The 14,272-nt window shown below is 36.9% G+C and overlaps 1 protein-coding gene across 4 annotated transcripts in view; it reads left to right on the forward strand.

Moving 5' to 3' along the window:
- CERT1 (ceramide transporter 1) overlaps nt 1-14,272 on the forward strand; it is a 341,058-nt gene that overhangs the window by 275,260 nt on the left and 51,526 nt on the right. For 2 of the 4 annotated variants that reach the window (XM_053701397.1, XM_053701398.1), the window contains exons 6-10: nt 700-810; nt 1,513-1,596; nt 2,379-2,536; nt 4,769-4,861; nt 6,801-6,884. In XM_053701397.1, the coding sequence (XP_053557372.1) occupies nt 700-810; nt 1,513-1,596; nt 2,379-2,536; nt 4,769-4,861; nt 6,801-6,884 (530 nt within the window). The remainder of the gene's footprint in view (nt 1-699; nt 811-1,512; nt 1,597-2,378; nt 2,537-4,768; nt 4,862-6,800; nt 6,885-14,272) is intronic. The other 2 variants (XM_053701399.1, XM_053701401.1) reach the window with 1 other exon arrangement.

Raw genomic sequence — 14,272 nt, forward strand, 5'->3', positions numbered from 1 at the left:
CCACGGGCTAACTGACTATATATATATATAGTCAGTTAGCCCGTGGCCCAGCACTCCAACCAGGGGGGTGTATCAAAGTATATGAATCCATGTAAAAAAAAAGAAAAGAAAAAAAAGGATCACGTGATATATATATTTTTTTTTTTTTTTAGAACGTCCCATAATTTTAAACTTGTTTCTAGAATTAGGAAGAGTTTCTGCTAGGATGTATTTGGTGGCTACTAAGGATATCCAGAAACCTAATTGTTTTGTCCTCTAGTTCTAGAAAATGACTAAAAACTTCAGAAGCATCTTTAGCTTGTGGTCATACTAGATGTTTGCTCAGAGCATCAGGACTGTAGCCTCTCTTATAGCCATGCCATTATAAATCATCTATGGAACAATGGGCAGCCTGTCTTCATCAGGTTCTATAAATACAAAGTATTTGCCTTATAGCAAACAGCATTCAGTTGGAAGTCTAAAAAAACCTACTTCTTTAGACCATGGGGGATTTATATATTGATTGTTTGTTTGTTTGTTTTCCTGTGTTTACATCCCTTACTTAATATGGTTCTGCAGAAGTATCTGAGAAAACCAGGTTATACTAACTGAATTATTTTATTGTTCTACAACTCTTATTGAAGCCATAAGTATGGTCATGCACAATGTTGTTTGACCCTGTCCCCTTTTTCATAGTCATACTCCTCTGTCTCCAAATAGGTTCTGACTTGACTATATATGATCTGTTGCCTGCAGAGAAGGGAGGGACGCATTTAAGAATTCTGGGAGGAGATTCTACATATTCCAGGAGGCAAATGGACTACTATACATGTGTGTGAAAATAATTTACAGCAATAACTAGATAGCTATTAGTCTGAATTTTTCCTGTTTTCTTCCTTCTTTCCTCTGGGGCTAGTTTGGATGCTAATATATTTGTAAATAAAGACATTTTAAAGCCTGTAGTTGTTTGTTAATTTAGTGTCAATATTTAAAGGAACATTTTAATGAAAAAATGACCTACTGATTCATTAAATCATGTAATTGTTTTCATTATTGACCCTAACTAACAATGTATTTAACCCCGCAAAGGGGTTTCCTGCTTTATGAACTGACGCTTTCTGTATTGAAACTAAATTAATCATAACATTTTATGTCTTTTTTTCTATCTGGCCATTAACATTTGATTACATTTAAGGAGGTTTTCATAAATGTACTGCATAGCAATCCCAGGAAAAAAATATGTGTCTGACACTGTTCCTGGTAGTGTCAGCATCATTGAGATCTTTCAGACAAGCGATGGCTTTGAGATCATTCTTGTTATCAGAACTAACGGAGAGTTTATAACTAGCAGAATTGTATGTTTGTGTGCTGGCTGGTTTTGGCTTGTTATCCCAAATACTGAGCATGGTTTGTTACATTTATATTTATCTAGTGCATTCTGTAAACTTAGTCAGAACTTGTGTAGTGGCAATTTGAAGACCATATCAGTTGATGCGGTACAGTCTATATTAATTAATGCATTTTGCTGTTTAGTTGTGGAAGATGACGAGGAAGACTTTCTTCAGAACCATGCAGATGGTGAATACATACACAACAGCAACGGCAATAAAGAAAAATGTAAGTGATGTTTATAAGGCGCACTTTATATTGTTTGATGGCTGATTTTTAGGCAGAATTTAAATTTAGACTGACGTGCATACAAAACTACATTTAAAGTTTAGTGCAGCAGTCTTGGTTGGAAGTGTTATTAGTACGAGATACACCTAGAACAAATGAGCATTTGAGTATTGTTGTTCATACAGTAAGTCTAAAGTTACCCATTTCCCACATGTTGTGATATTTGAGAGTCTAATCTCTTTTCTGCACACTATTGTGTGTGTGTGTGGGGGGGGGGGGGGGGGCGTTCCTTACTATTAGGGTTCTTTATAAATTCTTTATAAATCTATAATGAGAGCCAGCAAAGCAGCAGTGCAGGAGCATGCTGCTGATAAACTAGCTTATTGTCCATCCCTTATTGGTTTCATCATATGTCTGTCTAATTAAAGCAATAATAGTAGCACAGTAGCTGGGGGATAAAAAAAACTTTATTTATTGGCTGAAATACTGTATCTATAATTAAAATGAGATTATCATGTTATATTTATTAGTTAAAGATATTATATAGTGCAAAGTCAATCTACTGAATTTACCATCACTAAGTGTAGAAAAAAGTAATACATTTTATTGCTATGTTAGAATACAAAATCTGCTTCTTTTATGGCCAGATTCATTTGTAAGATACAACTGTACCATTTGTTAACCAATACTGACTGTCTCTTGTGCTTGCTCCTCTTCTTTTTCACCTCATAATTCAGTTAATCTTAAATGTTTCCTCATTAACAAAACTTTGTCTTTTTTAGCATTTCCCCATGTAGCTCCCAAAGGAATTAATGGTATTGACTTTAAAGGAGAAGCCATTACTTTCAAGGCTACTACAGCAGGAATACTTTCTACTCTATCCCATTGTATTGAGTTAATGATGAAGAGGGAGGATAGCTGGCAAAAAAGACTGGATAAGGTAATTTTCTTTTTGTTAAATTAATAAATATGAGGAGGCATTATGGGCTGCCTGTGCCCTCCCTGAAAATTATGGTTTTCTCAAGCCTTAAACTTCAGAGGAAATGGAGGTCAAGCATATAAAACCCGGTGAGACCAGAAGGCTTCTAGCCGCTTAAGCCAGGTAACTCCAGATGTGAGACCAGAAGGCTTCTAGCCGCTTAAGCCAGGTAACTCCAGATGTGAGACCAGAAGGCTTCTAGCCGCTTAAGCCAGGTAACTCCAGATGTGAGACCAGAAGGCTTAAGCCAGGTAACTCCAGATGTGAGACCAGAAGGCTTAAGCCAGGTAACTCCAGATGTGAGACCAGAAGGCTTAAGCCAGGTAACTCCAGATGTGAGACCAGAAGGCTTAAGCCAGGTAACTCCAGATGTGAGACCAGAAGGCTTAAGCCAGGTAACTCCAGATGTGAGACCAGAAGGCTTAAGCCAGGTAACTCCAGATGTGAGACCAGAAGGCTTCTAGCCGCTTAAGCCAGGTAACTCCAGATGTGAGACCAGAAGGCTTCTAGCCGCTTAAGTCAGGGAACTCCAGATGTGAGGCCATAAGGCTTCTAGCCGCTTAAGCCAGGGATCTCCAGTTAATAGCGCTGCAGAATCTGTTGCCGCTCTAACAATAAATGATGATCATTTGTGCACTCTCTGCTTTTAGGTCTTTTGTAATGACTGTGGATGTTTATTGAAACAAATACTGAAAATTGCTGCAGCGTTCGGCTATTTTCGCCTCTAGATTTATTTGAGAAAAAGTGCAATGCACAATTCTGGATTTACACTGATATATTGTGTTCTCTAATAAATCGGGTGCTGAAAATATCTGAATGCTGCAGACCAGTCATTTTCTGTATTCATTTTGTTACCTAATACTCATTGGCTGTAGCAGCTTTTCATAATGATTTTACAAAGCCTAAAAATTGTATTGTTTGTAACTTTTGCCTTTCCTTAATTGTTGTATGTCAGCATTCTGCAACTTAAGGTGTTAAGTTTTGCTCTGGTTTTATGAAAGTTCTGCGTATATTGTAGTGAAAGCCCAGTAAGGTAATAATTAACTGCATACATTTAATGACTTTATCTGCAGACATTCAAAAACATGAGCTTCTATTCCACAGCTGGGTTTCAGTTGGAAAAGCCATGTCTCTAAACCAGCTTAGTGTTTTCCTAGTTCTTCATATAAATTCAAAAGACAAGGTGGTGATCCATATACGAGAAAACACATTGATTTGTAGCCAGCAAAATTATCAGCTAGATCTTAAGTCACTACGTAATTGTTTCTCATTCCTCTGGTAAAGTTGCATATTTCCGTGTGCACTGTGCCATGCAGACCTTCAAAGTCACTTCTATAAAAGTGATACCTGACTGCATAGTAGTGATGTCTTGCAGGGAGGGATGAGAAATATAAACCTAGGTAACTCAGAATCGGTCGCCATTCTTACTTAGTGCCCCAGGAGACTCTGGTATTAGAACACTTTTTATGTTTGGAACCAGCTTGAATATGAGCCAGACTGGCTTTCATTAAATGCCCTGTGTGGAGCCTTCCAAAACTCACAGCTACATTTCTCCTTTTCTCCTTCTTGGTGTATATACTATTAAAAAAATCCATTAACTCTTCACTCTAAGCAATGAACTAAAGATCTAAACTATACATGAGCTTATATATAAAAAAATATTTTGTAAGTACAGTATATACATTTTGAATATGTTTATTATTTACAATGTAATGGTTTTTTTGTGATACCCAAATTCATGCTTCCATATTAATGTCTAAACCATGATAGTATTTTATAGCACTTTCATATTGAGCACATGCTAAACCCCAAATGGCTTATGATTTACACATTTAATCTTTGACCCAACACTGCTCCTATTACATTCCCTGGTATGTAACACACACACACAGCCCATCTGTATGGTTTATCTGTTCAACTTATTACATCAGCAATATCCTTGCTCCAGTTATTTGCATTTTCCTGATCCGGTGTTTGTGACTGGGCATGTTTGAATGTGTTAGGCTTGTGGTGTTTTCAAAAGCATAAATAATGAATGATATTAATCTTGCTAAGTACATTGCTTTATTAAAGAAATAATCCACTTACTGAGATTTAAATGTTACACATCCCTGTTTTATTGGGATCATTTCTTGTGGTGGATTTACCTGCAGTGATTTTTATGTTTGTTTTTTTTTCTTTCTTTCTTTTTAGGAAGTTGAAAAAAGGAGACGAGTAGAAGAAGCATATAAAATTGCAATGAGTGAACTAAAGAAGAAATCCCATTTTGGTGGACCAGATTATGAGGCATGTAGTATTGCACCTGGGGTTTACAAATGTATTCATAGATTATCTTGTCTGCCATCTTGTCAATAATTGATTTAAGAACCAATATTGTCTTTTAGTTTGTGTTTAACTTAAATGGATAGTCTAGTCAAAATTAATCTTTCATAATTCAGATAGGGCATGCAATATAAGCAATTTTCTAATTTACTCCTATTATCAATTGTTCTTCATTCTCTTGCTATCTTTATTTGAAAAGGCAAGAATGTAAGCTTAGGAGCCGGCCCATTTTTGGTTCAGAACCTGGGTAGCGCTTGCTGATTGGTGTCTAAATGTGTAGCCACCAATCTGCAAGTGCTACCCAGGGGCTGAATCAAAAATGGGCCGGCTCCTAAGCTTACATTCTTGCCTATTCAAATAAAGATACCAAGAGAACGAAGACAAAAATGATAATAGGAGTAAATTAGAAAGTTACTTAAAATTGCATGCCCTATCTGAATCCTGAAAGTTAAATTTTGACTAGACTATCCCTTTTAATAACTCACTTTGCAATTACCAAATGTGTTTTTGGAATTTTAACAGAGCCTCAATAGAATACATTTTTCTAACAGCGTAGACTTTTTAAGCATTCATGCTTTCACTGATTGTTGTTGAAGTGATATTTATTTTGGTTTGACAAACTGTGACATACGTCCTGTAGTGTTACCCACGTTTCCTCCTTCTATTGCCACCTGTTAGCCATGCCCTTTCTAATCCATACCACGCATGCACCATTCATTTTACAGCTTGGCCTAAGCATTTCATATTTAAATTTTAATCTCACTCCCCTCATCCGTTAACTGTGACGTTTCCTGATTACCCCATGTGTACTGGGACGAGCAGCATTTCATATGCCCGTATAAAAGAATTTAGAGATTTCGGTGTTCATAGCAGGAATGAAATAGACATATTTCTTTTCTTTCTGTGTTTGTGTAATTATTATTATCTTGCCAGGAAAATGTTTGTTATCCCCAGTTAATAAACCTTGTTTTATCTAAAATGGTAGAAAGGGCTATAACCTAGACATTTGAGGGGGTGGACATGTTAAAGGGACAGTCTACACCAGAATGTTTATTGTTTTAAAAGATAGATAATCCTATTATTACTCATTCCCTAGTTTTGCATAACCAACACAGTAAAATGAATACACTTTTTACCTCTGTGATTATCTTGTATATAAGCCTCTGCAACCTGCCCCCTTATTTCAGTTCTTTTGACAAACATGCATTTTAACCAATAAGTGCTGGCTCCTAGGAACTCCGCGTGAGTGAGCACAGTGTTGTCTATATGACACACATGAACTAACACCCTCTAGTGGTGAAAAGCTGTCAAAATGCCCTAAAGAGGCGGCCTTCAAGGGCTTAAACATTAGCATATGAACCTCCTAGGTTTAGCTTTCAACTAAGAATACCAAGAGAACAAAGCAAACTTGGTGAAAAAAGTAAATTGGAAAAATGTTTAAAATGACATGCCCTATTTGAATCATGATAGTTTATTTTGGACTAGACTGTCCCTTTTAAGCCACTGCAAATTAATATGAGAGAAAAGTGCACAGGTGAAAAAAAGCGCACAAGCATTGGTGTTACATTTGACTTTAGATGTGTTCTATGCATATCCATGTGATATCCATCAGCTACATGGGCATAAGTCATGTAATGAGAGAAGCAATAGCAGCAACACATGCCTACATATTTAAATTAAAGGAATCTTTTGTAATTACAAAATTGTTCTGCAGTCTGGCAATGAATAAACCTACTGTTTTGTTTTATTATTCATAATTAAATATTTTATATTACAATCTCAGTGTTACAAGTCCCAATATGTCCTTTCTTCTGCCACAGAGAGACCACACATGTCGGTCCAACCCCCTCTACTTCTTAAACAAAAGGAGAAAACTATTTTAATGTATTTATTTATTTTACAGGAGGGACCCAACAGTTTAATTAATGAGGAAGAATTCTTTGATGCAGTCGAAGCAGCTTTGGACCGACATGACAAAATTGAGCAGGTATAGTTAAAAGTATTGTTATAAAAAATAAACTTAAAGTGAAGGTAAACTTTGGTGAATGAAAGCCTGTTTTTTAAAAATATTATTCAAAACGGGCACTTTCTTTCATCAAAGATTACAAAGCAGCTGTTTTGTTAAAAAAAATTACCTTTTTTTCTTTTCACAGCTAGGGCAGCTTCCCCCACATTGAGATCCTTTATTCACATGTCAGCAATGACTAATCCTGCTTCCTCCAATCACAGCATGGCCTTAGGCAATGACTACCCTGGGGGGAAAGCTGTGATTGGAGGAAGCCGGATTAGTTATTGCTGATGTGTGAATAGATGATCTCTAGGTGGGGGAAGCTGCTCTGGCTGTGAAAAGAAAAAAAAGGTAATTTTTTTAACAAAACGGCTGCTTTGTAAACTTTGATGGATGAAAGTGCCCCTGTTTTTAATAGTATTTTTAAAAACCAGGCTTTCATTCACCAAAGTTTACTTTCACTTTAATTTTCTATAACATTTAATGAGTTATGATACATTAAACATACAGAGAATACGTATTTCATGGATTATATAAATAACTTTCTACACTCCAAGTAAGCCATAAGTTATACATTACAAGCCCTAGGATTTAATTTTCAGTTAAAAGGACAGTGTATAGCAATTTTCATATAACTGCATGTAAGATACACTACTATAAAGAAGAATATGCACAGATACTGATACAAAAATCCAGTATAAAACCTTAACTTACTATGAAGCTCCCAGTTTAGCACTGTTGCTGAGATTAGGCTGCGACACCCAGTGAAAAGGGCTAAGAAAGCAAAAAATGCAGACACTTCCCCCTTCCCTGCATAGGAAAAGACAGATTACACAAACAATAGCAGCAAGAATCTGTAGACTTGGTTAGGAGTCTGAAAATCAGTAGGTTATTTAAAAATAAGCAAAACAATACATTGTTACAAAAACACTCCCTGATGGGCTATATAAATGGCTCATCTACAAAACATTCATGCAAAGAAAAATCTAGTGTATAATGTCCGTTTTAAGAAATGTAAAACATGGAAATAACTCTACAAAGTTGTTTGGCTAAAAGTGGTGTGTCTGCACCATAATTGTAAAAAAAAAAATATATATATATTAATTGAATGTAATTGTATAAATATGAACCATGGGAGATTACTGCAAGTAAACATAACTAAATAAAAGGTTCCGATTCTGCTTGAAATGATTTTCACATTTAGAAAATGCGTTCTGAAAACAAAGTCAAAGACTTCTGCCAATTTTGTTAAAGATAAGTCTTGGGAAGAACCATAAGACTTTAAGATGGTAGCTTTTGTACAACCCACACCTGGCTAAGCCTATGAGACTCAGCAAGATTTACAGTGGATATAAGAAGTCTACATACACTTTTGAAATTGCAGGTTTTTAAAATGTAACGACAGAAATAACAACACTGTAAATTTCAGACTTTTTTCATCTAATGTGATCTAACGAACAAAAATTCAGGGAAACATCAAATTATTAGGAACATAAAAATTTCAATAAAACAAAAAATACAACACCATTGCATAAGTCTGCATAATGGGGTCTCTAGCTGTGCTCACAGTTAACCAATCACATTCTATATCATGCCTGTAGGTAAATAGCATACACCTGCTGTCACGGGAGACCAGTACTCTATACCGTTGTTTAACTGGGATCATTTCAATGAGCAAAACGAATGGTAAAATAAATTGTACTTTATTCCCTAAAAATAGGCTAACACACTCACTTTGGGGCTAGGATAAAAAAAACTACCCTGTTCTATCAGCCATAGTCCATAGAATCCAGGTAAAAACAAATAGTCCTCTTGCACAAATAGTCCTCTTGTTATAGTCCCTTAGAGAGCTCTTGGGTAATCAACCCCTGTATAGTTCAGGCAACTTGGAATAACTCTTTTTTTTTTTCCCACACAAAGTGGTTTTGAAAACTGCCCATCTCTCTTGTCCGCTCACAACACGCCCCCTAGCGATGATCCTAGCAACCAATCGTAACCCAGCACACAGAGGGGCATCACTGTTAACAGCTGTCAGTCCCACTCCCTGATCACCTGCTGAGATTGTAGTCAGTCTGGCTGAGGATGTACAAATGCAGCCTTTTGAAGTGCCAGATCTGAGGGTAATAGATGTCCCAGATACCAGTTTTGTCCCTAGAAGATTTACTGCCATGAGTAATTAACTCTCTGCTTTGAAGTAGCCTGCTCCGATATGTAAATCAGTCTTTAAAGCAGAGACTGAAAATCTTTCTTTGTACACTGGCTTGTGACATAATTTGTACAAATAGCAATACACCACTGTTATTGACATACATGCATGAGAGGCAAGCCCCAAAACACAGAATAAGGGAAACCATGTGGGCTCAACTACCCCGCCCCCCCCCCCCCCCCCCCCCGTCCCCGTCAGTGAGCCTGGGCACCCACTCTTCAGTCACCCCTGCCATCAATGAAAGTGATTCTGATTAAACCCAAATTAAAGTCTGCTGTTGCTGTAGAATTTCCATATTTGTTTGGGGTTGCATCCTACTGGGAGAGCCATGGCACACACATTGTTACCTAAGAAACTGCAAGAGATAATTGTTGAAAAGTACCAATCAGGAGAAAGATATAAAATATTATCGAAGGTACTGGATGTACCATAGAACACTATCAACAAGTGGAGAAAATGTGGCACCACAGAGACTCTTCTATATTATGCCAAAAGATTAATTCAGTCACCCCAAACCATGTGGGAAAATGTGTTATGGTCTGACAAGACAAAGGTTGAACTTTGTGGCCTAAATTGTAAACAATATGTTTGACACAAAGCCAATAAATCTGATGTTCCGTGGAACACCATACTGACTTTAAAGCATGGTGGTGGTAGCGTCATGCTTGGGGCCGCTTCTTCATCTGGGTCAGGGGCTCTCGTCAAGATATCAAGATATTTTGACACAAAACTTGCTGGCATCTGTCAGAAATCTGAAGATGAAAAGGAATTTCATATTCCTGCATTTCAATGACCCAATGCACACATCTAAGTAGACCAAGGCACAACTTCAGAAAATGGCCCAGTCAAAGCCCAAACTTCAACCCCATCAAAAACCCTTGGAATGACCTAAAGAGACCTGTACACATCCCATCGCAATTTAAAGGAACTTTAACTTTTTTGCAAATAACAGTTGGATAGAATTTTGATGTCTAGATGTGCAGTTAAGACTTATTCACAAAGACTTGCTGCTGTAATAAATGCAAAAGGTGTTTCCACAAATTAGTTGTGCAGACTTATGCAGTCAGACGGACTCTGTATAACACGGAAACCTGTCCATGACGGAAATATTCCACAGTCCCGACGCTTAGTGTTATACTTACATTGTTTAACTACCTGCATAAGCCGGAACCTGTCCAACGCAGAAACGGAATGCAGTCCCAGTGTTAAGTGCATCTACATTATGTTCAACTACCTGGATAAGCCGGAAAATGTAACGCGGAAGGGGTGTGACAACTCTGGAACGGAAATGGTGTGGGAACGATGAAAGACGAAACAGAAGCTGAAACGGAAGTGCAGTGGGAAGGACGCTGAAACGGAAGAGGTGTGGGGCACAGAATGGCTCCTAGAAAGTGCAACACTCTTACTCTCACTGCGAAAGTGATTGAGGCCTACACAAAAGATAAGTTGTCTGTAAAACATTGCATTAAGAAATTTAAGTGCGGCAAAACACAAATTTATGAAGCTATCACAAATAAAGAGAAAATCATGGAAGAATGATTAGCTGGCAATGGCGAAGTGAAGAGGAAAGCGAAGACAGTAATTGATGCAACAATTAATCTTTTAATACTGTACTGTGTTTGTATACAATTGATGTTTTCTCACCCATTTTCTGTGTTAGAAATAAAAAGTAAATCCAGATAAAAAATAAATAAATAAAAAACTGGTGTAATGATTAAAGGGATAGAAAACCCCAACATTTTATTTCATGATTTGGATAGAACATACTATTTTAAACAACTTTCCAATTCACTTCTATTATCAAATTTGCTTAATTCTCTTGTTATTCTTTGCTGAAGGAAAATAATGTAAAATGAAACTCTCCAATATGCCAAAGTTTCAATACTTTATTTTGAGAGAGTGCAGAGTCAAACATCCACGACGTTTCGGGGAGCCATGCCCCTTAAAGGGACAGTTTACTCAAAAAATTTCTCCCTTTTAATTTGTTCCCAATGATCCACTTTACCTGCTGGAGTGTATTAAATTGTTTACAAGTAGCTCCTTTACCCTTATATTGGCATTTGAAATTGTTAATTTAGCATGTGGTATCCCCACCTATTCTGAAAGTTTGTGGCCGCGCGTACCAGCTATAGATAAGCTTTGTAAACACAGCCAGCAGAGGAAATTACACTCCCAGTGTGATAAAGCAGAGATAAGGTAATAAAATGTTGATTTTCCATTGTTCTCTCAAAGTATTGGTGATTGTTTTAAGGACAGATATAAGATAAAGAAGCAGGTATATGTGCACAATGTGATACAGTAATGAGATCTGATTATACCTACAAGCTCAACCTATTTTATTAGGCTGTGGCTTCAAAACACAAAATCAGAGCTTTAATATACAGAAATAAACCTTAAAAAGCTAATTTTCATACATTTTTTACTCTGCATTTGGTAAAAAAAGCAATTGTAAACACATTAAGGGAAAAACTATTTTATAGTATACTGTCCCTTTAATCATGTGGTAAGTGATAGTACAGGTACACCTGTTTAAATAGCTCACCTTGGGATTTTAACCCTTACAATCTTGTAAATTACAATCTATAAATGCAACAGCACCATCTGCTGGTGAAAAATAGGTAGACCATGTACAAAAATTAAAAACAAAACAGCTATGAAGCCCCTATAAATATATTCTAATGATTAAATTGCAGTGTTTTTGTATGTGTAGATGTGGTTCTGTTATAGGGGCTTCATAGCTGGTTTGTTTTTAATTTTTGTACATGGTCTACCTATTTTTCACCAGCAGATGGTGCTGTTGCATTTATAGATTGTAATTTACAAGATTGTAAGGGTTAAAATCCCAAGGTGAGCTATTTAAACAGGTGTACCTGTACTATCACTTACCACATGATTAAGGGGCATGGCTCCCCGAAACGTCGTGGCTGTTTGACTCTGCACTCTCTCAATCAGAAGCCAGCACCCACTAGTGTATGATATGTGCATATTTTTTTTCAACAAAGGATGACAAAAGAACAAATCACATTTGAAACGGTCAGAGGGAGACCTGCAGTTCCGCGTCGCCCAACTTCCTGATTGGTTTGGAGTGAAAGTGAACCTGAGTTTAATAAGTAGACCAGCCGTTGCAACCACACGGTTTCAATGGTCATTTGGATCATCGTTCAACTTTTTAATCCATCTTAAAGGGATATATCAGCAATTGAACTATGTTGTAAATTTGATAGGTGTTCATATAATCTGAATTATCATTTTATAGGCAATTGTGGGGACTTAAGTTATAGGTCTCTGTAGACTTTATATGTTATTTATATTCCATTTTATTGTATTTGCACCCTTAATCTACTATGGGGATCTATTCTATTCAGGGTAAGATCAAGGCTTCTAACCATTTTGTTTAGGTTATCATTCAAAGAACCAAACTCCTCCTCTTCTAATAAGCAGGGGCACTTCCCTCTAAAAACCAAAATATAAAATTGGAACATGTCTAAAACCTAAGAAACCTGTCTCCTCTACTAAATCAGAATTAAGGTGTGGCCCCTGATCTTGAGCTTCTGGTAGGAGGCAGATTACACTTGGGGACTTGGTTTCAATCTGTTTAAGATCCATGGATGCTAAATATAATTTCCCAGTGATACAGAATAGGTTTTAAATCTACACATTTCAGGTGAAGGTTTCTTCTGTCGCATTTTCCAAAGAATCCTATTAAGTAATTTCACTCAGGCTTAGACCTGGAATCTATGGGGGTAATAGTCCCAGTTCCAAAGTTGGAACAGGGCCAGAGGTTTAATTCCAAACTCTTCATTGTTCCCAAGAGGGAGGGAACTTGCAGTCCAGTTTCTGGAATTACAGACCTTAGAGGGACAGTCTAGTCAAAATCTAAACTTTTTATGATTCAGATAGGGAATACAATTTTAATCAACTTTCCAATTCACTTTTAGCATCAAATTTGCTTTGTTCTCTTGCTATTCTTTGTAGAAGCTAAACCTAGGTAGGCTCATATGCTAATGTCTAAGCTTTTGAAGGACGCCCCTTATTTCAATGCATTTGGCATTTTTTCACAGCTAGAGGGCATTAGTTAATTTGTGCCATATTGAAAACATTGTGACAACGCCCGTGAAGTTACAAATGAGAGGGTACTGATTGGCTATATATTTTTTTTTAAATGTTTGTTACACAAATCTTCATTAAAGGGACAGTCTAGGCCAAAATAAACTTTCATGATTCAGATAGAGCATGTAATTTTAAACAATTTTCCAATTTACTTTTATCACCAATTTTGCTTTGTTCTCTTGGTATTCTTAGTTGAAAGCTTAACCTAGGAGGTTCATATGCTAATTTCTTAGACCTTGAAGGCCACCAACAGTTTTTCACCACTAGAGGGTGTTAGTTCATGTTTTTCATATAGATAACACTGTGCTCATGCACATGAAGTTATCTGGGAGCAGGCATTGATTGGCTAAACTGCAAGTCTGTCAAAAGAACTGAAATAAAGGGGCAGTCTGCAAAGGCTTAGATACAAGGTAATCACAGAGGTTAAAAGTATATTAATATAACAGTGTTGGTTATGCAAAACAGGCGGATGGGTAATAAAGGGATTAGCTATCTTTTTAAACAAAAATTCTGGAGTAGACTGTCCCTTTAAAACGTTTCTCAAGTTTCCTTCTTTCAAGATGAGGACAATTCAGACTATTCTGCCTCTTGCTCAGCAAGGGCAGTTTATGTCTACAAAATGACCATCATCAGGGATCATTATAAGTTTTGGGAATGCTTTTATCTGTAAAAAGAGCTCAGGGTATTTGATGGTTCTTTACCTGGACAATATCTTGGTTCAGGCTCCATCTTTACATTTTTCAGCATGTCATACTAACAGACTCTTGTCGTTTCTTCAAGAGCATGGCTGGAGAATCAATTTTCCAAAAAGTTCTGTCTCCTCAGTCTAGGGTTGCTTTACTAGGTGATATTATAGATTCTTTCTTTGGCAGATCAGCGTTTCAAATCTTCAGTCAGTTCCTTTTCACTCTGCAGCTCTTTGCATGGAGGTTTTAGGTCATGGGATGCTATTGCTTTTTTTGGTTTCACATGAGACCTATCCATCTGTGTATGCTTTGTCAGTGGTGCAGGGATTATACTTCTGGATTTCAGAGCAAGGCAATCCTTTTCC

The sequence above is a fragment of the Bombina bombina genome, chromosome 2, assembly GCF_027579735.1.
Source record: "Bombina bombina isolate aBomBom1 chromosome 2, aBomBom1.pri, whole genome shotgun sequence".
Classification (NCBI taxonomy): Eukaryota; Metazoa; Chordata; class Amphibia; order Anura; family Bombinatoridae; genus Bombina; species Bombina bombina.